General features: G+C 39.9%; 5 protein-coding genes across 5 annotated transcripts; all 5 read right to left on the reverse strand.

The window, feature by feature from the left end:
* Window positions 1–697: 697 nt before the first annotated feature.
* Window positions 698–4187, reverse strand: dusp29 (dual specificity phosphatase 29). Its single transcript, XM_085416576.1, has 4 exons — window positions 3340–4187; window positions 2987–3206; window positions 2671–2894; window positions 698–2583 (listed from the first exon to the last, which is right to left on the reverse strand). The coding sequence occupies exons 2-4, from the start codon at window positions 3166–3168 to the stop codon at window positions 2369–2371; spliced, it is 621 nt and encodes a 206-aa protein (XP_085272702.1). The 5' UTR covers window positions 3169–3206; window positions 3340–4187; the 3' UTR covers window positions 698–2368.
* An 814-nt stretch (window positions 4188–5001) lies between these two features.
* LOC146663710 (dual specificity phosphatase 29-like) lies at window positions 5002–7656 on the reverse strand. The gene is made up of 3 exons (XM_085416580.1): window positions 7528–7656; window positions 7084–7301; window positions 5002–6488 (listed from the first exon to the last, which is right to left on the reverse strand). Exons 1-3 carry the CDS (start codon window positions 7653–7655, stop codon window positions 6301–6303), a joined length of 534 nt encoding a protein of 177 aa, XP_085272706.1. The 5' UTR covers window position 7656; the 3' UTR covers window positions 5002–6300.
* A 2220-nt stretch (window positions 7657–9876) lies between these two features.
* Window positions 9877–14410, reverse strand: LOC146663711 (dual specificity protein phosphatase 13B-like). Its single transcript, XM_085416577.1, has 5 exons — window positions 14342–14410; window positions 14059–14128; window positions 12675–12859; window positions 10850–11070; window positions 9877–10110 (listed from the first exon to the last, which is right to left on the reverse strand). The coding sequence occupies exons 3-5, from the start codon at window positions 12827–12829 to the stop codon at window positions 9890–9892; spliced, it is 597 nt and encodes a 198-aa protein (XP_085272703.1). The 5' UTR covers window positions 12830–12859; window positions 14059–14128; window positions 14342–14410; the 3' UTR covers window positions 9877–9889.
* Window positions 14411–15301: 891 nt separating this feature from the next.
* LOC146663712 (dual specificity protein phosphatase 13A-like) lies at window positions 15302–18894 on the reverse strand. The gene is made up of 3 exons (XM_085416579.1): window positions 18655–18894; window positions 18271–18488; window positions 15302–17772 (listed from the first exon to the last, which is right to left on the reverse strand). Exons 1-3 carry the CDS (start codon window positions 18780–18782, stop codon window positions 17561–17563), a joined length of 558 nt encoding a protein of 185 aa, XP_085272705.1. The 5' UTR covers window positions 18783–18894; the 3' UTR covers window positions 15302–17560.
* Window positions 18895–21356: 2462 nt separating this feature from the next.
* Window positions 21357–23278, reverse strand: LOC146663713 (dual specificity protein phosphatase 13A). Its single transcript, XM_085416581.1, has 3 exons — window positions 22933–23278; window positions 22622–22839; window positions 21357–22508 (listed from the first exon to the last, which is right to left on the reverse strand). Exons 1-3 carry the CDS (start codon window positions 23079–23081, stop codon window positions 22315–22317), a joined length of 561 nt encoding a protein of 186 aa, XP_085272707.1. The 5' UTR covers window positions 23082–23278; the 3' UTR covers window positions 21357–22314.
* Window positions 23279–23395: the final 117 nt, after the last annotated feature.

A 23395-nucleotide genomic window follows, 5' to 3' on the forward strand; every position in this document is an offset into this window, starting at 1 on the left:
TCAAATGAAGCCATTTAACGTGCCTGCTACAGGTGGAGATAGTGGCTGTTTGAACCTGTTCAGTGTACCTGTCTAACAGTGCTGACAGTTAGTTTGTACTATACTCATGCCTTTGTATATTTAAATTATTGTACTTATTTTGTAAAGTGACAACTAGCATGCTTCAGTCTCTGTTAGTGACAGTGCATTGAGTAGTACTGTACAAGTGTTGTGCTTAATAGCAAGCCATTTTAAAAATATCTGGCCTTTACTAGGTTTCCCTCTATGGGGAGAAAGATGAAAAACTATATTTTGTTAATTCTAATAATGTAAAAAAAAAATATGTAAACTTAGTCTTGTTTTCTGTTTGGTTTGAGAGGTTTTATTGCTATGTATGTATAATTCTGAAGTCTTTTGTAACAGATCTCCTTGAGGCAGCTTTCTGTTTAATAAAGCAGACTGATTTCTGTCAAAGTAACAAAGCATATCTCAGTGTTTTTACCCTGAAAAATTCTAAAACATTTCGAAATGTCCAGAAGTGTGGCAGAATTTAAAAAAAAAAAAAGAACTAAATGATTATAATGATGAATAACAATAAAGAAAATATAAATTTAGTCCAAAGTCGATATTTTACATAATGCCTTTAAAGCTACGTTTTCATTCCATCTGTAGATTTGTTTTCTATCTTTATAAAATGTTGGATTTATATTTTACCGAAGTGTAGAAGAATAGATCCTGTGAATAGACCAAACTAAGCTAATGGATTGCATGTAAAACGCAACTTGTACTTGTGTTTTTGTTTATATTGCTCTTTTGTAATCTTTCTACCTGTACAGAGTTGCTGGTAAGAACGGGGGGAAATACCTGGCTATGTGCACACAAATCGGACAGAATGACATTCTTGTATTTATGACTTTTCTCCTTTTTGTCAGTCACTTAAAATGCTGTACATTTTAGCATAAGAATAAATTATGATTGACCATGTACTTCACTGTTCCCCTTTTAATTTCAAAACATGCGTGTCGCAGAACCCAGCGGTAGATTTTGAAGGGTTGTGATAATCCAGGCAGGTGTTTTTTCCTGGAGATTTGCTAGGACGAGGCTGAGGCTTAACTTGATTTGCACTCAAAATACTTATGAGTCGGGCTTTAATAGACCTGATCCTCGAGTAGGACATTTATTCAGTGATCTGAGAGCCAACTTGGATTTCTCACTATGATTTGCAGTTTGGTTTGAGACTGTCCCTGATATATAGTCATGTGAAAAACTCAAGTGCACCGCGTGATTCATTTGCTTGTACAACCACCTTCAGCAGCAATAACGTGACGTAATCATTCTCTGTTTGACTTTATCAGTCGCTCACATCTTTGTGAGGGACTTTTGGCCCACTGTTCTTCAGTTCACTGAGGTTTGCAGCTGTCTTAAACTCCCATCACAGCATTTCAATCAGGTTGAGGTCTGGACTTTGACTTGAACATTGCAACACCTTAATTATTTTCCTTCTTAGTCATTCTTTTGGAGACTTGCTGCTGTGTTCTGGATCATTGCCCTATTGCATGATACGTTTTGGGCCAAGCTTTAGTGGCTGACCTGATGGCCTCATATTTGACTTGAGAACATTTTGATATACACAGTTCATACATAGTTGAATCAATGGTTGCAAGGTGTCCCGGTCCTGTGGCTACAGAAACAGCCCAAATCATGACCTCTCCACCGCCGTGCTTCACATTTAACATGAGGTGTTTGTGCTGATATGCTGTGTTTGGTTTTCTCCAAATATGTTTCTGTGCATTATGACCAAACATCCCCACTTTGCTCTTGTCTGTTCCAGTGTTTTTAGAAAGTTTTAGTCTTTTTCTAACTAAACTGTCAAGACCTTTGACATTTAACATGCTAATGGATTCCTGCAGAGTCTGAGATCTAGCTCTTCGAGGTTTTTGTTTGCAATTTCTCTGACATGTCTGTGAATTTACCAGGACATCAGCTCCCAGGAAGATGTTGTGAACAATACTTCTCACTGTACAATGATGGACTCTTAGGTTGCATGGAAAAAAGCCTCATAACTGTTCTGAGATTGATGGGCAGCAACAGTTGCTGATGTCGTTCCTCCTTGGCATTGTGTTAACGCACAGCTGAATGCCTCCAGACCAACAAACCGCCCATACTTCTGTTTTTATAGAGGTGCTCAAATTGCTGATGATTAGCAGCACCTGGTTGCTACTTACCCCTGACTTTACTTTTATTCCTATGGAAGCAGTAAAGCTGTACTTAGTTTTAATAGGACTTTATTTTTTTCACATGGCTGTAACTCCTAGCATGACGAAGTCTTAATGGCTGGGATTTGACTTAGTCTCCGCTGACTTTAGTCTCAGACTGATCAGCCACACAATCAGCTTTCCCCTGCAGATTCCCCCCTTTTCTCCAAGAGGTGCTGATCCAGCTCTCGCAGCTGCTTCAAAAAGCCCCAGTTAGGGATGATACGCCTGCGTTTTTTTACGTGCTCTATGGCGTCGACCACCGTCATGTTCTCACAGATCATGAGATAGGCGAGGAAAAGTGTGGCGGACCGACTCCTTCCCATCACGCAGTGCACCAGCAGTTTATCTGCAGACGAATCGGAGAACAGATTCACGGCATGTTTTAGGCAATTTTCAGCCAAAATATTAGTTTTTTCCTGTGCAGCTGTCTTACTCTGAGGATTGCTCAGTGTCTTCTCAATAAACTGGGCAGCGGAGAAAAAATACTGGCTGAGGTCAAAGGTTGCGACGTCTTCTGCTACTACACCATAGTATACAATGTCCATGTCACTGTAGTAGCCAGCTCCAGTGTCCACGTTGTTCCATGTCCCCTCTGCTGCATTCAGGATGTGCGTAATTCCCAGCTTCTTCAGTGTGTACTTGTCCTTTGCAGTGTCCCTACAAGAAGCCAGTGTCAGTATCATTTTAATCCTGTTATTTTTATTCAGTTTAGACATTTTATGCTTTTATAAAACCTTTTTCTTACTTACTCATCGCCAATAAAGACATTAGGCCAAACCTCGTTGACATGAGTGTAAGCCACACTCCCTCGGTTGAGGATTTTCTCCAACTCATAGCCCCCAGGTGTGGAATAATCATCCACTGGACTGGATTCTTCAGCTGCCCGAGTAACATTTATCTTTGTGCCAGTCTTCGACTCGCGAGAAGCCATTTTCTTACCGTGGCTTCCTCTCACACATGATTTATTTGCTTAAGGAGAAAAAGAAATGCCACACTTGCTTCTTTATTTTTTCTTATATTCCTCCACCCCTCAAACTACTGTCATAAAAAAGCACAGTTTTTGCTTTTTTTGTTTTTCACATGCATCTTCAGCAGCACTCACCCGGAGATTGAAGTCCTTCGTTTTTCTTCCCGGGAATTCGGTTTTCATCATTCTGGCAGCTGGTTGTGAAGCAGCCCTTGAAGGCAGAACATGGTAAGGTTTTAGTTCTGGCAGGCTCAAGTCAGGGCACAGATTGTATAACCGCTCTGTGACGGGCATCAAATGCAGAGGATATTTTTAGGGCTGTGATGTGGCGGGCCTCTGACCTTTGCTGCCACGTTCTCTGCCTGTGGGGAAAACTTCCACCCAGCCAGTCCCTGCCATCCACTTCTGAACACACAACTTTAATCTCTGCTGCTGGCAGGAAGCTGTGCTTATCCAAACTTTGCACTTGCCAAAGGATACCCATATTCACTGGAGTAAACAGGGCACTCTGAGCTTTTGCTCAACCGTACGAGCGAGTCCTTGAAATTGTGTCAGTCTCTCTTAGCCTTTCTGCATATCTTCAGACGCTGGGAGAAGCTGTGTAAGCGAAGCCTCACAACACCCGTTAAGGATGTTCAGCATCTTCTGGAGCCTCTCGGGGGCCAAAAGAGAACTGAAATGTGTCAGACTGTTAGACAGATGAGGTTTTTCGCAAGATGGCACACGTCTTTGATTCCCCATTATATGATATGCACAGTCCATTCAGTGATCTAAATGCAAGCCCCCAAAGTGAGAGTGTGATGATGGCTGTATTGCAGGATGGCTAGATGAAGCTGCTAACATGTCAGACAGAGTTTTCACACCATCAAACTCCTTTATTTTTCCCTCATATCTTCCTACTCTGCCATCATTCATTCTGACAGTGAAATCATTAAACCTGTGATATCCAATTCCTTTTATTTTGACAGCATCTGTCTCCCAGCGAGCTCTGGAGAGCATCTCTTATTAAGATGGCTTCAGTGTTTCATCTCTTTTCAAAGTCTGACCTGAATCTGTATACATGCTCAGAAAGCACGCTGGCATATTTTTGTCATCTTGTATCAAGACTCTTTAGACACATCACAGTTTTAACTGTACGTCACTGGATTGTAGCAGTTAGGACGCAGTATTTTGAGAAATGTGAATAAGTAAGTGGAGCATTGTTTATTTCTAAGCATGCACTGTCTGTGTGTTGTTCCAGTACAGCAGGGGTCTTGATCTTGATTGTGCTGCGCTTAAGACGTGAGCCTAAAGGCCCATGCCGCTGTTTTTTGCACATTTAGCTCCTTGCGTGCTTTGCCTTACCGGTGAACAGGTCAAGTATGAAGAAGTGGAGAGGAAGATGTTCAGATTTAAAATCTGAATATAATACAGATTAATATAACACAAATATTTGCTTTTTTTTGTAATTTGCCCTAGTCTGTTGAGATCTAAAGTCTGTAGCACTTTGTGCCAGTGATCAGGAGCAGAGATAAGAGGTGGCCAAGGGTGGCCCTGGCCCCCACAGAGTTTGTAGGTCACAGAAAAGTCTGGCTACCCCAAACACAACACACACTTTTTGCAAAATGATTTGTCTTCTGTTGTTGTTCCTACAATAAACAACAGCTTTTTTTTTTTTGTTTTTAATTAATCAAGGGTTATCGAAATATAAAGGAATGTTATATAGTACTGTGCAAAAGTCTTTTTTTTTTTTTTTTTTCTTTTTTTTTTTTTTCTGTGCAAAAGTCTTGAGCCATGCCTTCCTTTTTTAACTTGAAAATTGAAAATGGGAACTGCGTGCAGTGAAACATTTGCACACTGAAACGTGCAAACATACATGGAAATATAGTATTTAAGGCAAAAACGGAATTCCAGTGAGCTTCAAAGTCAAAGTATTTGGTATTTAGTCTTTGACACAGTCTGAACAATCTAAGAAAGTCTTCTTGTCAAATCGTCTCCAGGCCTCTTGAAGGACATTCAAAGCTCTTCTTTGGATTCTGGCTGCTATTTAGTCTGTTCTCTGTCAAGATGATCCCACACTGCTTCAATAATGTTGAGGTCTGGGGAGGACCAATGTCATGACTGTATTTTTCTCTACGGATATGCTTTTGCTACATTTTACTACTTTTCCCTCATCCTGACTGGTCACAGCAGATGGCTGCTCTCCACAAACTGGTTTTGTCCATGATTTCCTCTTAAAAAGGAGGTTTCTTTCTCCAAGTGCTTGCACAGAGATCTGTGGCTCATCGGGTTAATGTGTGTCATTTTGAAGGGTGTTTATCTTGCAATATAAAACACTATTGTTAATAAATAAAGAGCAGTTTATTATTAATAACAATAATAGCAAAGAACCATCACTTTTTGTGACGTGTATGGCACTGTTTGAGCTGTGTAGTCCGCCATAGTGAGCAGTAATTGTGCATTCATTTTTATTAAAATTATATAATATTTTAAAATTTAGTCTAATCATAAACAGCATTATATTACAATATGAGCTTTTGAAGCAATCAATTACACAGCTCATGCACGAGTGGGCTAATTGACTTTCATACGTTTCAATTATGGAAAACTGAGAAAAAAAGAAATCACCCAGAAATCTGGAGTGATGGATTCTGGTTTGTAAAATGGAGAATTGTAGTGTGAAAAACACAAAGAGATTAAAAAATAAGGCTTGAAATAGTCTTGTCTCAAATACAATGAGGTTCCGTTTGTGTCAAAAATGAACCGAACATGACAGGATTGAAGTCTTTTTAACTTTCAGCTAACTTTATTTTAGTGTTGACAAACCCTTTCTGACAGGCAGACTGTCTGTGCTGATCGCTCACCTGACAAAACATTTGTCTGTCAGTTCTACTTTGTGCTCTGCATGTTGTGTGTTTAAGTGTGCTATTATGAATGCTGATGTATCGCTTGACTAAGCTAAGCAAAATCCCATCAAGCCAAGTTGGATTACATGGTGCTTTAATTCACTTAAGATGCGAGTGCCCGAAGCCACCCAAATGGAGCCACCAGGACGATTTCATCTGCACAGATGATGCCAACTATGAAACTGTCCCCTTTTTGGCGTTATGTGCTCTACTACGTGAATAGGGATGAGTCCAGCTCGCGGAGCTGTTTCAGAAATCCAACATTTGGGAGGATGTTTCTGTGCCGGCACACAACCTCCACAGCCTCCACCAGTGTGAGCCTTTCTTTGATCATGAGGAAGGCCAGCGTAAGAGCTGCCGAGCGGCTGATTCCCCGAGCGCAGTGGACGAGCACCTTCCCTGCACGGACAAAAGGCAGACTCTAAAATAAGCTGCGAATTCTGCGGCTCGTTGGGTTAAACACAAACAACAAAGGGATTAATTACAACTGTGGGCTCAGCTCACGGTGTAACAGTCACAAAAGGTTCTTTTCACAGCAGAAATGATGACATATGATGGCACACACACAGGTGCTGTCATAGCATTAATAGTGTTTACGTGTCCCTGTAGTAACTGCTCACAACTTTAACTCTCTTTACCATTTTAAATTGATTTTATTTCAAATTATTGTTCTTCTAAATGTTTGTGCAATGGGGAAAAATAGAAGCCTTACATTTTTAAAATAAAAGTTAAAAATAATAAAACATTGTGAAATTATTTTAGATTATAGAGAGCAGCTGGAGTCTCCGCACACGACCCAGAAGCAAAGGCAATTATTTATGTTTTCATGCATTTAAATATGTGCAACAAAACATAAAATATCATTATTATTTATCATTTTTCAGCTTGATGATGCATCATTTTTCTATATTAGGATGTGTTGGACTGTAACATATTATTAAAGCTCAATCCTTATGTGTTTATTTTGTCATGTGTTGCTAAAATAGACTGGTACCTTTTTGGCTCAGAGCACCATGAATAAAATCAGCAGTCTCACTGAAGAAAGGGCTCAAGTCAAAATCTTTACAGTCTGGTGCTTCTACTCCGTGATACAGTATGCTGGCGTCTGCGTAGAAACCTGGCCCGGTGTCAATGTGCTGGGGGCCATCTGCAGCATTCACCACGTGTGTTATTTCCAGTTTTGCTAACAGGGTTTTATCCCGAGCTGCAGCTCTGTAAATGACACAGGAGAGGCTATGAGAAATGTCATTTTTAGCAATTTTTCTCGCCTGTGTGCAGCTCCGGAAGCATATGTGTGTAAATGCATCACCGGTGACTCAAATGTACAGATTTTATATTTGTCCCATCAGTTGGCCAAATACACTTGTTTGCAGCGACAGTTTCACAATCAGATCACCATATTGCAGTTAGGGGCCCCCAAAGTGAGAATGTCACTTACGCATCTCCGATGTAGAGGTTGGGCCAAACCTCGTTGACAGCTCCAGTGGGGCGTCTGTTCTTCAACAGAAGGCTGAGCAGATCGCAGGTGGGTGGTGTCTGATACTTTGGCTCCTCCTTTGAGGTCATATCTGTATCTCTCTCACCTCAGTGTTTTTATATAATTATCACTTTCACTCAACTCAGTACATAGATAAATAACTTTGCAAGATACTTTATGTTCCAGGATGCAAATGTTGATTATTACTGCTGTCCTGCTGGTGTTTCTTGCTGCAGGCTTTTGAGACAAACCAACAGCGAATACTAACCTTACTGGTGCGGCTCGCGCTGTTTTACATCTGAGCTGGATATCAGTGTTGTTTTGAGGCTGAGCCCCACTGGAACGAGACAGCTGAACATACCAGAGACTGGGCACAAGCAGTGTGGACTATTTATTCCTCAGATGACTGTGACAGAAGCCAGGCTGCTTGTGCTGTGATAAATTCGACTACTGAGCCGTTGCAGTTTTAATGGTTGTAATAGTGCAAGTGATCCAAAACATGGTGGGGAATTAATGTCAGGTTGCCACGCTGAACGAGCTCAAACCACAGTTTGAGCTCAAACCACAGTTTGAGCTATTGCAGATGGTGTTGCTGTGTCTCTTTATTTTAAATCATCTGACGAGAATAAATGAATGACTTCCTATTTTGCCTGATGTCGTCGTCAACAAACTATTAAAGTCCCGTCTTTGATTGCATAGGTTGCTCCTGTCATTATGAAGAACACAAAGATTATATAAGCTATACTGAGAGTTGAATTTCTGGAGTGAAGGTCTGAGTCAGTATGTTAAGGATAATTTAAACTGCTGAGAGAAGCGAACCACACTGTGCTGTTGACAAGACAATCTTTAGGAAAGCGTACATTTAGCAGCTGCTTTTAAACTCTCCATCATATTTCATGAACTTCATTAGAAAACTGAGTTTTCTGATGGTAAAGTCTGACTTTAAAAAAGTTTTAAAGAAAGTTCATGAAAATACAAAATAAATTCCTCACGTTTCTGTGTGTGCATTCCATATTATATAGACTAAACAAAATAATAGATGTTTTACAGGTGCAGTAGTAAATATTGGACGGGCAGAAAAAAAAGAAGAAAGAAGAAACTATTTACAAAACTCTGTACACACTGACTGTTTTCATAGGAATTACGAGGTTAGGGCAGCAGCCAGGTGCTGCTAATCAAATGGATTTGATTAACTGATCATCAGCAGTGCCAGCGCCTCTGTAAAAGCAGGGCTTTGGCAGGCTTGTGTTAACACAATGCCACAGTCTTCTCAGCAAATTCGGTACAATGCTCGGGGAAGCCTCAGGAAACTCAAGATTTACGTCTCAGACTCCACAGGGCTCAGTTAGGAAAGTAAATGTTAAACTTCATGAAGGCAAATTTTGAAGAAAGGCTGAACAAAAGTGTTTAGAAAGGCTGTCAGCAGAAAACCTCTTTTCTGTCTGGAAACCTGTGGAACAATGTCTGGTGATGTTTGTCCATAATCCACTGCAGCAGAAAACTGAACACAGCATATCAGCACAAAACTTCATATCTATTGTGAAGCACAGTGGTGGAGGGCTGATAATTTGGGCTTGTCTTGCAGCCTCGGGACATGTACACCTTTCAGTCATTAAACTGAGCTTGAACTCCTCTACCAAATTATTCTAAAATCAAATATGAGACCATCTGTCTGATGGCTAAAGGTTGGCTGAAACCAGACAATGATTCCAAGCACAAGAGCAAATCTACATTCAAACGGCTGAAAAAGAAAAGAATGAAAGTGCTGCGATGGCCCAGTCAAAGGGCTGTATTTGACTGTATTTGTTAAAGGGCAAGAACTGTAGCATTTGTATGACTCACTGTCAAGTAAACATTGTAGTGTAATCTGTGACTGTATAACTCACTGAGTGCAGTAACTTTTCTGTAGTTTCTCAAACACAAATGTAACTGTTTTGAAGCTTTTTAAAGGCTTTGACTGCAGACAGGAGACACAGGCACAGATGGGGAAGAATTTCAACAGTTAAACACAAATGTAATCTTCTTTGTGTTTTGTGTTAATTCTGATTTTGTAACCTTAAAACCTCACAGTCGTCCTTTTGTGTCATACTTTTGGGTATTTTGAGCTGATAATTTAAGCACGTTTTGTTCATATAACTTAATTGTTAATGTTTAAAAATCACTCTTCATCAGGTTATTAAATTTTCTTACCTTGAAGCCCTTTAAATACAGCTGAAGTACCTGTTCATTACAAAAACATTATCACTGTAATAGCTTTTTAACACTCAGATATGGACAGGGGTCAAAAATATTATCCAAATTTATGGGCCGAAGGATTTTATTTTTACGTCCGCCCGTTGAAGCTCCTGGATAATCCCTGGCAGTGGAGCTTTGTGTCCAGTGCTCGGAGCTGCTCCAAGAACCCGTTATTGGGAGAAATGTTCCTGTTGGCGCCCACAGCTTTGATGGCGTCCACCAGAGTCATGTTCTCATGGATCATCAGGTAAGCCAGAACCAAGGTGGATGAGCGGCTGAGGCCCATTGCACAGTGGACGAAGACTTTACCTGCCAGTCAGAAGGCAGAAAATCAGACTTCCTGTGGATCATTTCAGAACGCAGCAGCCCACCAGCCTACAGCAATCAGTGGATTATTGTTGTAAAGTTTGTTCTAAATATCTAATTTGTAACTCCTCTGTGGATTAAAAACCGTGCACATCACAGGGAGGAGTACTTCTTACTCCCGACTAAAAGTTTTCAACAATGTTGCAACAAATGTTTCTACACACGGTAATCCCTGGTTCCTTATCAGGCCTGAGGATTAGGGCGCAGAGGAGCGCGTAATTGAACTGTCTTGGCTTCTGTGTATTTCTGCCGGGGATTACTGTAGGCCCCGCCACACACTGGAGCCCCCGATCAGCCAGCATGTGAAGAAGGAGGCCTCATCTTATTACTGTCATGTCAGATACTGACTTCACTTTGCATAACGGGCCAGGAAAGCACAGGCCACAAACATAATTGTGTAATTTCCATGTCCAATAAAAGTGTTGCTTACAAATTGCCAGGGCAATCCATTTAAAACCAATTTTCCTGGCCGAGGTCTGAGCTTATGAGAAGATTACCATGGGGGAAAGATATTAGCTTGATATTATGTTTAGTGTTTGATTTGCATTTTAATGACTGATACAACTGGGGTCTGCTGTAAATGGGAATTGACTGACAAATGTTTCTCTGCCTTGGCTCGTCTTCCCCGAGTTAATGTGTGAAAACGATGAAGGATACCTTGAGCGCTGTGAGAGCGCCTCACCTGTGGGAGAGCTCAAAGCGCTCTTGATGAAATTGGCCGCTGGGTAAAAGAAGGGACTCAAGTCAAAGGATGGCATGTCAAAAGCTTCGACTCCATGATAAGTGATGGCGGTGTCTCGGTAGAAGCTGGGCCCTGTGTTCACATTGAACTTCCCATCAGCTGCATTAAGCACGTGGGTGATGCGATGAGCCTGGAGAGTCCTTTTGTCTTTGGCTGCGTACCTAAAGGGAAAAATTACAATTATCTCTGCAATCAAACGAGACAAATGATGAGGATAATGCAAAGAAAGCTAACTCGAGGAGAAGAAGGAAGATGGCAGGCAGTGGGGGAAAATGTAGATCATTAGGTTAATTAACTGAATTGTTATAATATTACATTTTATTATGAATGATACAGAGAGACTGCACAGTGCAGTGCACAAGACGCAGTCCCTGTTTTTTGCCCTTTAAGGGGGTATTTTTTTCCTCTGTGGTTACACATATAGTAATGCATATAATATATCTGTCAAATGCCCTACCTTATCCTTCTTAGAGTTTAATCAAGATCCCTTCATGCATGATATGAAAAGTAAAGAGTATGTTGTGATGTGAATCTTATGTTTCACTATATCCCAAAGGTGCTCTATTGGATCAAGATCCGGTGACTGTGGAGGTCATCCGAGTGCAGGGAACTGCTGGAAGCAGCCATCAGAACATGGGTACACTGTGGTCATAAAGGGGTGGACACAGTCAACAACAGTACTCAGGTAGCCTGTGGTGTTTAAATAATTCTCATTTGGTATTTAAGGAGACATAACATTACACTTCCACCAACAACCTGAACTTTTGATGCGAGGCAGGATGGCTCTATGCTTCTAATGATTTTTATGTCCAATTCTGACCCCACCAGCCAAATGTTGCAGCAGAAATTGATGCTCATCACACCAGGCAATATTGGTGAGTCTGTGTGAAGGGTTGCTTTCCTGTTTATAGCAGCCATGAGTGTCACCCAGTGTGGTCTTCTGCTGCTGTGGTCCTTCAGGGTTCCACATGTCATGTGTTCAGAGATGCTCTTCTGCATACCTTAGTTGTAATGAGCTACTGTTACCTTGTTATCAGCTCAAAGCGCTCTTGCCATTATATTCTATATTCTAACTCTTTGGATCAACAAGACGTTTTCTCCCTACGAACTGCCGCTCACAGAATATTTTCTCTGTCAAAACTAGAGACGGTACTGTAATCACAAGACCAGCCCATCTGGCATGTCCTATGCTATGTTCAAAGTCACTTAAATCACTTTTCATCTCCATTATGATGGTCACCTTGAACTTTAGCAGGTCTTGTTGACTATGTCTGTATGCCTAAATGCACTAAGTTGCTATCACTTGATTGGCTGATTAGATAATTGCTAACAATTAGCAGGTGTACCTAAATATTCTATGATGAAGGCAAAAAACTGCCCATGTATCTAAAAATAAAAATAGACAGTATGCTACAAAACAGTATTCATAAAACAGCTACTTTTATTATTGTAAAGTTGGATGTTAGCATGTTAGCATAAGGCTACGACACACTATTCACATGGGCATTAGCACTTGGATGACTGTGTATACAGTTGTGATGAAAGCTTGTTAATGTTTTGCGCATTAGTGTGATAACCAGGTGCTTTTATTAAAAAAAGATCAATTTCAATAATGTAAAAATCATAATGGTGCCTTTAATTACACATGCACTCACAATCTGAGCCCAATTAAGAGAATACTTAATTACTTTATTACAAAAGCCGGTGGAATTATATTTAAACACATTAGCCATAGTGAATCATTTCAGTAACATGTCACTCTCACATGTCTCCGATGTAGATCCCGGGATGAACCTCATCCAGATGGTTACTGGTCCCTTTTTTTGTCCACATCAGTCTCTGAAGCTCTGAAGCTGGGGGGGTTTCATACCGGCCTTCTGCCCCCTCAGGGCTCGCCAGGCAGCTGAGGCCTCTGGGCATGTCTGAATTCTCCACTTCTGCTTTTACAACCTTTCATTAAGAAAAGAAGTGGTCGTTGCCCTGAAATTTGAACCGCGATAAAAACTGAGAACTCAATAAAAGCGTATGTTTTACTGCACTTTGCCCTTTACTATACTTCAAACTTTAAGAAAGATGCTCAAAGAGTTTCAGGGTTCATCTGCATTGCCCATGAATACCAACTAACTCCACTGAAATGCCTAATTGAAATGTACGCATCATCTTAGGAAACACCGAGAAACGACTGCTAAGTGCAGCGTGGGATTATAGCAAGGATCGTTAATTAGCAGGTTTCATATACAGGTCTGTAGCCTTTAAATACAGACTGCAATTATGACAATTAACACATTCCACAGTAGCAAAGGATCATGTGATTGTAAGCTGACCTTATGATGCTCTCATTATTGTATCTATATAGCAGCACTGGATAGATTTATTTATTTCCAGAGATGCAGAAAAATGCCTATAAACCACTTTTCATTTGCTGCAGGCAAGTCTAACCTGTGCATTTACAATTTACACACTGAGCTCTAGAGAGACTCGTACTATGCAAACTGTATGCATTAGCATCCATTTAGGCAGGTGTGTGACTGTGCTTGAGGCTGTGGACGTACAAGAGATGTGTAGGCATTGTTATCGAAAAGAAACTAACAGCAGCCGAGCTTCTTATTTGCATTCTCGCCGCGTGTGGAGACATAATGTTGCTCTCAGGGTTTTGAGACTTTTTGTCGTGTCCACAGGGATGAGTCATTGAGACCAAATCTGTTTTAGTGACCTTTTGTTTCGCTGGTGTGACATATGGAGGTTTACTCAAACATCATATTGCCTCTATCCATCCCTGCATTTGCATTCGTGTGTGTCACACAGAACACGTGTGCATGAAGGAAATGCTGCATCTAACACAGTGTAAGCTTCATGCATACGATTGTGTGAGCTAAATGGTGTCTTTGCACAGGTACAACATGCGCCTCGCGTACCTGGAGGCTCTTCTTTCTCCTCATTGATCTATAAGCACAACCCTTTCCTGCCTCCCACACTCAGGGGCAGAGAACTGATTTCCCTGGTGCGCATGTTGAGCTGCAGCACTGCTTTCATACCCTCTCCCCTTAGGCTAACCTGTCCTTCCTGCTCCACTTCTGTGTAATTAAAGATGCTATGTATGGGAAAGTGCCCGCGGTTAACATGGAGGGCAAATAAAAATGGCTTTTTACCTCCTCTGGGCCTCTTCTTGGTGGTTTTATGAATTACACTTCCCTCTTTAGCCTTTCAGATGTGGTTCATCTGGATTTGTGGGCCAATTAATAAAAAAAGAAAGTATCATAATCCGTCAGGCAATGCAGTATCACAGTGAATACTACTTCACAAGTACTCTGTCAACATGTTTATCTTGCAAATAAAGCTATACAGTGCAATAAATCCACACACTTATGAATATACATCGCCTACATTTATCTGTAATCACTTTGTAAGCACACATTGTTGGTTGACACTTGCCTTGGTTGGAAACGTTGCTTTTCATGGCCTCTCTGTACAACAGCTACATGTAGGTCGACAGCACAACTGCCTGTGTTCTCCTTGGTAATCTACCCTGCAACCTTTTTTGCTATTTTAACATCTGAATCTCAGCCCAAAATAATTCTGGCACCATATTCTGCATTCCTTAAAGGTTACCCGAGCTGCCAGCACAGGAGGGAGGATAGGACACGGCTTTTTCAATAGCAAGAAAATTAGATCAGAGCTGCTTGTAGCTGAGTTTAAACCTGACTTCCCTGAGCTTTTTTTCCACTTTGAACTGTGTTTGAATCAACACTCGGTCATTCGATGTAAAAAAAAAAGTATAGATTATGTTTTTTTCTTGGTGCAATTAAGTGATAGCAGAGATTTTTTCTTAATTATATCAGCAAAAATGGGAACTTGCAATAAACCCACAATATTGACACTCTGATGAAGTTTTAAAAAGCTAAAAATATATATTTATATTGCAGAAAAATGACACAAATATAGATGGATGAGCAAATACAAACATTTCTTTGTAAAAATGTCTACATTTATTGTATGTTTTTGTAAGTACTGACAAAGTCTATATCTAGAAATTGAACGTATGACTTATAATTCTGTGTATAATACTGTACATTCTTGCATACTGTGAATGTTTGATTCAGAGAAACATAATAATTCAAAACAGGTCGAAATCATTGGTGTCAAGCTAGATGAATGTGTGTCTACCTTTGCCTCTACAGTTGATTTCATGGGCAATCAAAAGACCTGAAACCTTTTCATGCACAGCAGTGATCAACTGCACTGCCTTGACAAATACACCAAATGAATTTCACACGCTGTGAACAGCGATGTGTTGAACAGATGCTGTTGATTGATTCCCTCTTTTCTGAGTTACCTAGAGACTCTACTAAAATGTTATGCTTTGCAAAACATGTTCCATTAGACATTTGGTCTACTCTGTTGTTGTAGAAGAAAAAACTTCTTACAAGAATGAGAAGTAAAGACTTGTCTCAGTGTTGTAAACATGCCCTGTTGTCATTTTACTTGACATTAAATTTATTTCTGCAACCAGACTCTCTTTTTGTTAAGACATAAAAAAAACCAACAACCTCGCTGCATTAAAAATCCCAGTTAGCAGGCTAATGAGGAGATGATGCAGCTTAGTCTATTATAAATGAAGATCACTGGATTTGGAGAAAGATAATTAAGCTATTTTCGTGCCAGCATCTGCTTTCGTTGGGCTCAAATGTCCATGAACAATATTGTGCGAAACCCTTGAGCCACCTCTCATTTTGTATTTTTCGATAGGAAAAACAAAATTGGTAAATTTATTGATACATGTATAAACATACATAGAGAGTTTGTACAATTCTAACGAGAAATGTATTTGCTATCACCATCATTTTCTTCTTTAACGCAACCTAAGTCAGATAAACTTTCTTTTAATATTTTCTTTAAGTAGTCTTCAGGAATAGTTCTCACGCTGCTTCAAGGACATTTGAAGCTCTTCTTTGGATGTTGGCTGCCCTTTATTCTGTTCTCTGTCAAGATGATCCCGCTCTGCTTGAGGTCCAGGCTCTGAAGAGGCAGATCCGTGACTTATATTGTGTCTTTTTTCTATCCAGCTATGCTTTTACATCGGAGGTAGTGTTTTTAGGATCAGTGACATGCTGATGGTAATATTGATAATATTGGCTGAAATGCAGACACTCACTGTTGTTGTTCTCTCCTGACCTCCTCTATAAATACTGATGATTAAATAATAATCACTCCATTAGACCTGTTGCAGCTCATATCAGTCCAGTTCTTGTGTAATTTGGCATAACCAAGTCTTTTCTGCTTGTTTTCATCTCTTAAGAATAGTTTCTTGACAGCCACCCTTCAACTAAGACCTGAGACATGGCTTTCAGATACTGTTCATCTCATGTAGATACGTGCCTGCCACTTTTTTCACCTCACTTAATCACATTTTTAAGCACACACTGCACACAGTGCTCAGATTTGTCAAGTTTTTGGCTAACAGTCCCCTGGGAGACACCTTGTTGGTGCAAAACTTTTATATCTGTCAAAATGTGCCAGAATCAACTAAAGAAATAGGAACTGGCTGTTTAGTTTTGCAACAGGCTGCTAGTAACACAGTGCCTAACCCCCCCCCCCCAAAAAAAAAACTTTCTTCTGAAAATGGTCAGGTTCAGTGACTGAAAATGAATGAAAAAGCAGCCAATGCCCTCTCTCTTCAGAAAGCCTGGAGAATGATTGTTTGATCCAGAATATAAAAAATGTGAGGTAGTTCAACGCTAACATGCTGTAGTATTCAAGTATTATCATATTACTATCAGACCTAAAGTTTCACGCTTATTGACAACAGCTAGCACGCTATTAGGATCTACCATATACCAGCGGTCCCCAACCTTTTTTTATGCCTAAGACCGGTTTATGTCCGACAATATTTTCACGGACCGGCCTTTAAGGTGTCGCGGATAAATACAACAAAATAAAACCAGTACCGATACCAAAAAAAGAATATTTATTCATAACACACGGGAAAAGATCCAGGGAAACTGAGTTAACGATAAAAACTGATAAAAACCCTGAGAACCATAAATTTCACACCTGAGCCTCAACTCTCACGGCCCGGTACCAAACAACTCACGGGTTGGGGACCGCGGGCATATACAATACGATGTCGGTATGCTAACATTAGCATGTTTATTTGCTACTCTTTAGCTTGTAATCATGTAGCATGTAATCTTTATGAGCCTGTATAGGCCTATGTTAACATTTGAAAATCTCCTTTAATATGAAACTTTGCTATCTATCTATCTATCTATCTATCTATCTATCTATCTATCTATATATATATATATATATATATATATATATATATATATCTGAGCTTGTTTAGAATGGTGAACCTCATCATAATAAAAGTAAAGACTAATGAGTGTACAGAGTTTGTCTCCTGCCATTGACGTTTGGCATTTCAGTAACATATAAGCACTGATAGTTTATTCTGTGTGATTTGTGCAACTTTGATCTCTGTTAGTGATGTGGACAGCTGAGTCGACAGAAATTCACTCAGTCGAACCAAATTTCACGATGATGTGTCTAAACGTTTCAGTCTGGACTGTTGCACCGACAGACTGGCTGGCATCGTTATTCCCAGAAACCACCTCGTGGCTTTGTGGCTGAAGATGTAAATGCCTCTTTTCACTACAGGATCCGACATGTTTTCTTTTTCTTTGTCAGTTGAAGATCCAGATCCAACAGCAAAGCCAGGAAATTTCTGTTGGGGTAGATGGCTCTTTTCTGGATCAGCTTCTGCAGAGCCTGTTTGAGTGGGAGATGATGGTAGATCATGAGGTATGCCAAAACCAAGGTCGATGACCGGCTCATTCCCATGATGCAGTGCACCAGAACTTTCCCTGAAGAACAGGCAAGATGAAGGGAGGGATGTGAAGAAAGGATTAGCGAGAAGCCTCAGACTTATTAATATCATACATGACTGCCCGTCTCACGCTGTGGTCTTTCTTTTTCCCTGCTGCAAGCTAAAAATAGTGCCTACAATTCACTCTTTGTTCATTTAAGGTCCCTTTGCAGACTGGGCCCAACTGTCTCCTTAATCCCAACCTGTCCGCTGCTTGATAGCTTCTTTGAAAAGAGCCATGGTCACATTATATACCTAAATTCTGCAAGGTAAGACTCTTATTATTACAGCTGGCTGAAAATACACTTAAAGCTGTCTTACATTGTGCTGACAGGTGACATTGAAAGGACAGCGTGGTGGGAGAATTTGAGTGGAATGAGTGGCTTTACTGTAATAAGGATTTGCAGAGTTAAATAAAAGATGTGATATACAGGGATTTGAGAAAGGAAAACTGTAGCACTTGTAATACTATATTAAAAGCCTCAAGGAGTCTTACCATCAGGTGACTTCAGAGCTTTGTGAATGAAATCGGCTGCAGGCTGAAAGTAAACATCCAGATCAAAGTGTGTCGAGTCATCTGCTGGAATGCCACAATACACAAAGTCGTTGCCATAAAAGCTTTGGTTCCCTATGCTGCCTCGCTTGGAGTGAGCAGCGTTTAATACATGAGTTATACCTAATTTCAGCAAGGCAGCCTTGTTTTGGGCTACTGCCCTAGCAAGACAAAGAGACAGAAAGAGGTTCAAGACTTATGGGAACTCTACGCATCACAGCACAATGATTTTTATGCCAGAATGAAACAATACGTGGAAGCAGTTATGTCAAAGAAAACAGCCTTTGCAAGGCAACCGAATCATCTGAAATAAAAGTACATACTTACACATTTCCTATGTATATGTTCGGCCACACTTCGTCAATTTGATTGAGGTGCAGCTTGCAAGAGTCCAAAAGCTTCTGCAAATCCTTCACACTTAGATATTCTTTTCTCTTGCTTCTCAGCGCTGACATTTTAAAATCCAAATCCCTTGTCTTGGATCGATCACTGGTCCAAATGTTTGTTGTTTTAAAGCGGTTCCCCGTCTTTCTCCGGCTCAAGATGATGTGTACGAGCAGGTGTTTATCTGCTATCACTGGACAGTTACCCAATTTAGTACATAACCTAGCGTGTAGTCTTACTCGTGCAGAGGGCAGAACAACAAACACTGCAGCCGGGGCTTGTACTTTTCACACCACGGCGGGACTGAGATTTAATAAGCCTCAAACAGATGAATCATGCCATAAACGAGCAATAACTAAATGTAATTATGGGCAAAATGTTTAAGTGAAGTGATTATGCTGTGTGACAGAAAGTCCAGTGTAATTTGGCAGTTATAGAAGAGAAAGAGGGTAACAGCTTCATGCAGCTAGTTTACGCTCTGACACAAATATCATGTGAAAGCAAAGTGGAAATTGAAAAAAAAAAAAAGAGAGAAAAGAGCTTTGCTGTGGGCTGTTCATGACATTAAACAGCCTCTCATACTGTGCAAATGTCTATTTTAACTCCTCTATTATGTTGCAGGTCAATTTCACCCATTTTAGCTTTAAAAAACTAATTAACTTCTCCCTCGCACCATGAAATGTAATGACTTTTCTTCATTCGGAGTCATGAATGTGTATGTAAAATGTGGGTGCAGTGGCGTGTTGTTGAATACCAGTACCAATGTTGGATGCAGAATCAGTCAATAAATGTCTCCGGGTCATTTTTAACCTGGAGACGGTTATTGATTGATAATTCAAAGTGCTGCTTCTCCTTGTTGAAGACTCTAGAGTGGTGTGAAAATGTGGGGGGGAATCCAGCTGAATATGTATGTGAAACTTTAAGAATGTGATCCATAAATGCTAGAGAAAGAGTAGTTTGACAAGCATGGTGCGATTGTGCGTTTGTTCCCCTTTGAGCTTTCTGGTTGAGAAGCTCTTTTACAACCATTTTAAGAATAGTTATTCTCTACAAGAGACACTTAAGAATGAGCTCCAGACAATTTACCAGACACTAAAAATTAGCTTTTGTTCTCGAGAACAGCGGTAATGTAGAGGGAGATGTTTCTGAGCCGTTGGTGATTCAGGATATCTGTGAAGAGGATTCTTCTTGCTAAGAGACCATTGAAATCAAAAGACTGTCAGGCTGCATAGTCACTTTCGTCGGAGGAAACCCAAAGCACATTGTCACATTCCAAAGACCTGTGTTATCTGAAAAAGTTCCCCAGCCTGCTAGGTTTTGATGCACACAGCCATCACCAGCGGGGATGGAGGGAGCCCATTATACCTGAGACTTGGAGGCAAGGTTGAATCTTTATTTATTTTTTTTCTTTCTTCTAATGTGCAAAAAAGTTAGGTGTGCAAAATTCTGAACAGATTTCCCCATTATCAGCTGCAAGGAATGTGATACATGCTGAAGAGACACGGGAAGGCTGCTGTGCTTTGTCTCGTTAATAAGATAATGAAACCGCCACCACTTGCTGGAAATGCCAGAAAATAAAACCTTGATCCTGCTAACACTTGGTTTTAAGATGTGTGTGTGTTTTTTTTAATGTGATAACAATGGAAATTCATCTGCTAAAATCTCTTGTGAGGTTTTCCAGGATGCATTTAACCAGGGTCCTTTCATCATGTGTCCACATATGCCCTTGACAGGGATGCCATGTAGGAAAATGTGCCATTAGCAAAGGATTTAGTGTTCCTTTTTTGTCTTGTCCTTTGACATTTTGCATCACTTTGACTTGCTAATCTTAACAGTGTTTTTGTTTATTTATCATTCCTTAGCTAGCTTAGCAAGTCAGGAGTGTGGCAACAGACCAACATAATGTCTGTGCAGTGGCTCTTTGACCTTCTAGTGGCAATAAAAGTGAAGCTATCCTTATTAGCTGAATCCTCATGTTGGTGTTGTTTCTACATTATCATAACAGTGTTGGTTAAGGATCAACATTGTCTGCACATTCAGTTAGCATAAGCCAAGAAGTTGCTAATGCTGTTAAAAACTGTTACTAGCAAAGCAACATGAGTAACCGAAAGCAAAGTTACCCTTATTAGCTGAAAGGTTTCACTTTCTAAAATAAAACCTGTTGTTGTTTCTATAGATGATTGTCAGGTCTAGATAGGTCTTGTATAGCATTTTAACATCATTAGCGAAGAAGTTAGCTAATGCTGTTAAAAATTGTTACTAGCAAACCAACATGAGTAACCGAAAGCAAAGTTACCCTTATTAGCTGAAAGGTTTCACTTTCTAAAATAAAACCTGTTGTTGTTTCTATAGATGATTGTCAGGTCTAGATAGGTCTTGTATCGCCCAGACTGAGCATTCAGTTAGCATTTTAACATCATTAGCGAAGAAGTTAGCTAATGCTGTTAAAAAATGTTGCTAGCAAACCAACATGAGTAACCTAAATTTGCCGGGAAACATATATATCTATACATATATTATATAAATTAAACACTTGGACGGCTTACCATTTGATTCAGGAGTGACTTTTATATTATTAAAAAAATCACCATGACCATCTTATATAATGTTTTACTTTTATAGTATTCCATTTGTGCCAACAAATAATGATTATGATTTAATTTATTAGTATTATTATTAGTGGAACTGATTAAAACAATCAGCTGGAGATTTGAAGACAGAAGCAACAACTTTAAATGAAGAACACATTCAAAGATAGAGTATAGACAGGATCAAAGAGCCTCATGATGATCAAGTTCATCACCTTGGTCCAATATGTAAGCATTGCTACAGTCACGAATGTCTCATCTGTAGATAACAGATGATAATGTTAATCTGTTGTTTACAGGTACTTAGTCATGAAGCACCACTTGAGAAGAACTGTGGATTTGACCTGATGACATTAGTTCATGAGAGTCAACAATAAAAAGTTCCTGAGGGGATCACAGTGTCTGGACAAATTTCGGTTCAATTCATCCAATAATTTTTGGAGACATTTTACCCCAAATCACAATTGTGGTAACAAAATAAAATTTAGGACATCTGCAAGAGAACTGCTAATATACTGATAAAAAAAAGGCTTCCATGGTGTACTGGTTATGTTGTTTCAAAATAAAAGTTTTATGTAAGTTTTTGTACTTACCAAGACCCCCCCCCCAAAAAAAAAAAAAAAATGAATAGGTTTAAAATGAAAACACACTGCAGATTAATTTCACCTGCAGCACATTGGATAAAAGCTTCTTCAACACAACACTAAGGTTAAATAAAAACAATATCTCATATTCAGTCCCTTAAATTGATTCTGCCCAGAGGAGAGTTCATTACATTGATCTCCTATTAAGACGCGGGTCAATATTATATAGAGATGCCGCATAATTCACATCAAACACAGCGCCAGAGTTGTGGGGGAAATACATTTGATTAGATTCCATTCCTGAAACAAACTGATTAAAGTCAAAGCACAGCATTTCCTTCAACTGACACAGTCATCAAGTCTCTCATTTGTCTGGAGAAAAAGCTGTTTTGAGGTTATGTGCATTTGAAGATCTTTATTTTTTGAAGCGGTCATGAAGTCTTTTGCAGTTTCATATCCAAAGCACGAAGCTGTTTAAGGAATCCTCTGTTTGGGAAGATCCACCTGCGCTCTTTGACCTTATTGATTGCATCTAGGAGCGTGTAATTGTGGTGGATCATTAGGTAGGCCAGGACGATGGAGGCAGACCTGCTCACGCCAACAGCACAGTGGACGAGAACTCGACCTGGAGAGGAAGGAGAAGAAAAATATCACGGTGAGCATAAAGCATGTGGTCGATAAGGGATGAGACGAGTGAGAGGTCGGCGGAGGCTGACATTAAACATGATGGGTATTTACCACTTGTCGTGTCAAGTGCATTATGAATATACTCAGCAGAGGGAAAGAAATATCGAGAGAGGTCAAAAGACGGTGAGTCATCTGCAGGCACTCCATAATAATCCACGGTGGATCCATAGAAGTAGTGACTCCCCTGACAGTGCGTCTTCCCATGAGCTGCATTCACAACATGGGTGATTCCCAGCTTCCACAGACTGTAGCGATCATTAGCCACTGACCTACAAAGAAAAAAGCAATCAGTCTTTCTAACTGGTAATTGATCTAGGCTGATTATGTTGTATAAGCCATCAAGAACAATTTTAAAGACTTACATATCTCCAATGAACAGGTTAGGCCAAACTTCATCAACATGATTACCAAACCTTTTACCTCCATACAAAATCTTCTCAAGGTCTTTCACAGAAGGAGAGGCAGGAGAAGCTGCACTATTTTCCTGCAGATTGTTCATTGTTGACCACATGCATATCCCTATGTATGATTTATTCTCTCAACATTTATTTTCAAACTGTTAAACCTTCACTGAGACCACGCTGGCAGCCACAGACAAGGACAGGTGTTGCTGTTCTAAAATTAAAACAGTGACCTACCTTACTCTGAATGTAGGCCAGCTGTACATCTCTAAATGTTTTTTTAAAGTACATTTTATGTCAACTCATAATTTCTAATTTTATCAGTTGCAAAAATACATATAGTTGTGGTCAGAAGTTTACACTCATCATGCTCATTATTGTCATTGTCCTTTGGGGTTTTGAATGATTTCTTTAAAGTGTTCTT

Source organism: Rhamphochromis longiceps, linkage group LG8 (assembly GCF_057381845.1).
Source record: "Rhamphochromis longiceps isolate RC_006_pf linkage group LG8, R_longiceps_female_GT1.1, whole genome shotgun sequence".
NCBI classification, from domain to species: Eukaryota; Metazoa; Chordata; class Actinopteri; order Cichliformes; family Cichlidae; genus Rhamphochromis; species Rhamphochromis longiceps.

What these genes read in the sequence shown, in the direction of transcription:
- LOC146663713 (XM_085416581.1), bottom strand. Translation starts at nt 23,081, where the DNA reads ATGTGGTCAACAATGAACAATCTGCAGGAAAATAGTGCAGCTTCTCCT. An exon ending in AACCTGTTCATTGGAGATAT is followed by an intron (nt 22,840 to 22,932) that starts GTAAGTCTTTAA and finishes TTTTCTTTGTAG; the next exon opens with GTCAGTGGCTAATGATCGCT. An exon ending in TGCACTTGACACGACAAGTG is followed by an intron (nt 22,509 to 22,621) that starts GTAAATACCCAT and finishes CTTCCTCTCCAG; the next exon opens with GTCGAGTTCTCGTCCACTGT.
- LOC146663712 (XM_085416579.1), bottom strand. Translation starts at nt 18,782, where the DNA reads ATGTCAGCGCTGAGAAGCAAGAGAAAAGAATATCTAAGTGTGAAGGAT. An exon ending in AACATATACATAGGAAATGT is followed by an intron (nt 18,489 to 18,654) that starts GTAAGTATGTAC and finishes TTGTCTTGCTAG; the next exon opens with GGCAGTAGCCCAAAACAAGG. An exon ending in AGCTCTGAAGTCACCTGATG is followed by an intron (nt 17,773 to 18,270) that starts GTAAGACTCCTT and finishes CCTGTTCTTCAG; the next exon opens with GGAAAGTTCTGGTGCACTGC.
- LOC146663711 (XM_085416577.1), bottom strand. Translation starts at nt 12,829, where the DNA reads ATGCCCAGAGGCCTCAGCTGCCTGGCGAGCCCTGAGGGGGCAGAAGGC. An exon ending in GGGATCTACATCGGAGACAT is followed by an intron (nt 11,071 to 12,674) that starts GTGAGAGTGACA and finishes TTTTCCCTTTAG; the next exon opens with GTACGCAGCCAAAGACAAAA. An exon ending in CGCTTTGAGCTCTCCCACAG is followed by an intron (nt 10,111 to 10,849) that starts GTGAGGCGCTCT and finishes TCTGACTGGCAG; the next exon opens with GTAAAGTCTTCGTCCACTGT.
- dusp29 (XM_085416576.1), bottom strand. Translation starts at nt 3,168, where the DNA reads ATGGCTTCTCGCGAGTCGAAGACTGGCACAAAGATAAATGTTACTCGG. An exon ending in AATGTCTTTATTGGCGATGA is followed by an intron (nt 2,895 to 2,986) that starts GTAAGTAAGAAA and finishes GGCTTCTTGTAG; the next exon opens with GGACACTGCAAAGGACAAGT. An exon ending in GACACTGAGCAATCCTCAGA is followed by an intron (nt 2,584 to 2,670) that starts GTAAGACAGCTG and finishes ATTCGTCTGCAG; the next exon opens with ATAAACTGCTGGTGCACTGC.
- LOC146663710 (XM_085416580.1), bottom strand. Translation starts at nt 7,655, where the DNA reads ATGACCTCAAAGGAGGAGCCAAAGTATCAGACACCACCCACCTGCGAT. An exon ending in AACCTCTACATCGGAGATGC is followed by an intron (nt 7,302 to 7,527) that starts GTAAGTGACATT and finishes TGTCATTTACAG; the next exon opens with AGCTGCAGCTCGGGATAAAA. An exon ending in TGGTGCTCTGAGCCAAAAAG is followed by an intron (nt 6,489 to 7,083) that starts GTACCAGTCTAT and finishes TTGTCCGTGCAG; the next exon opens with GGAAGGTGCTCGTCCACTGC.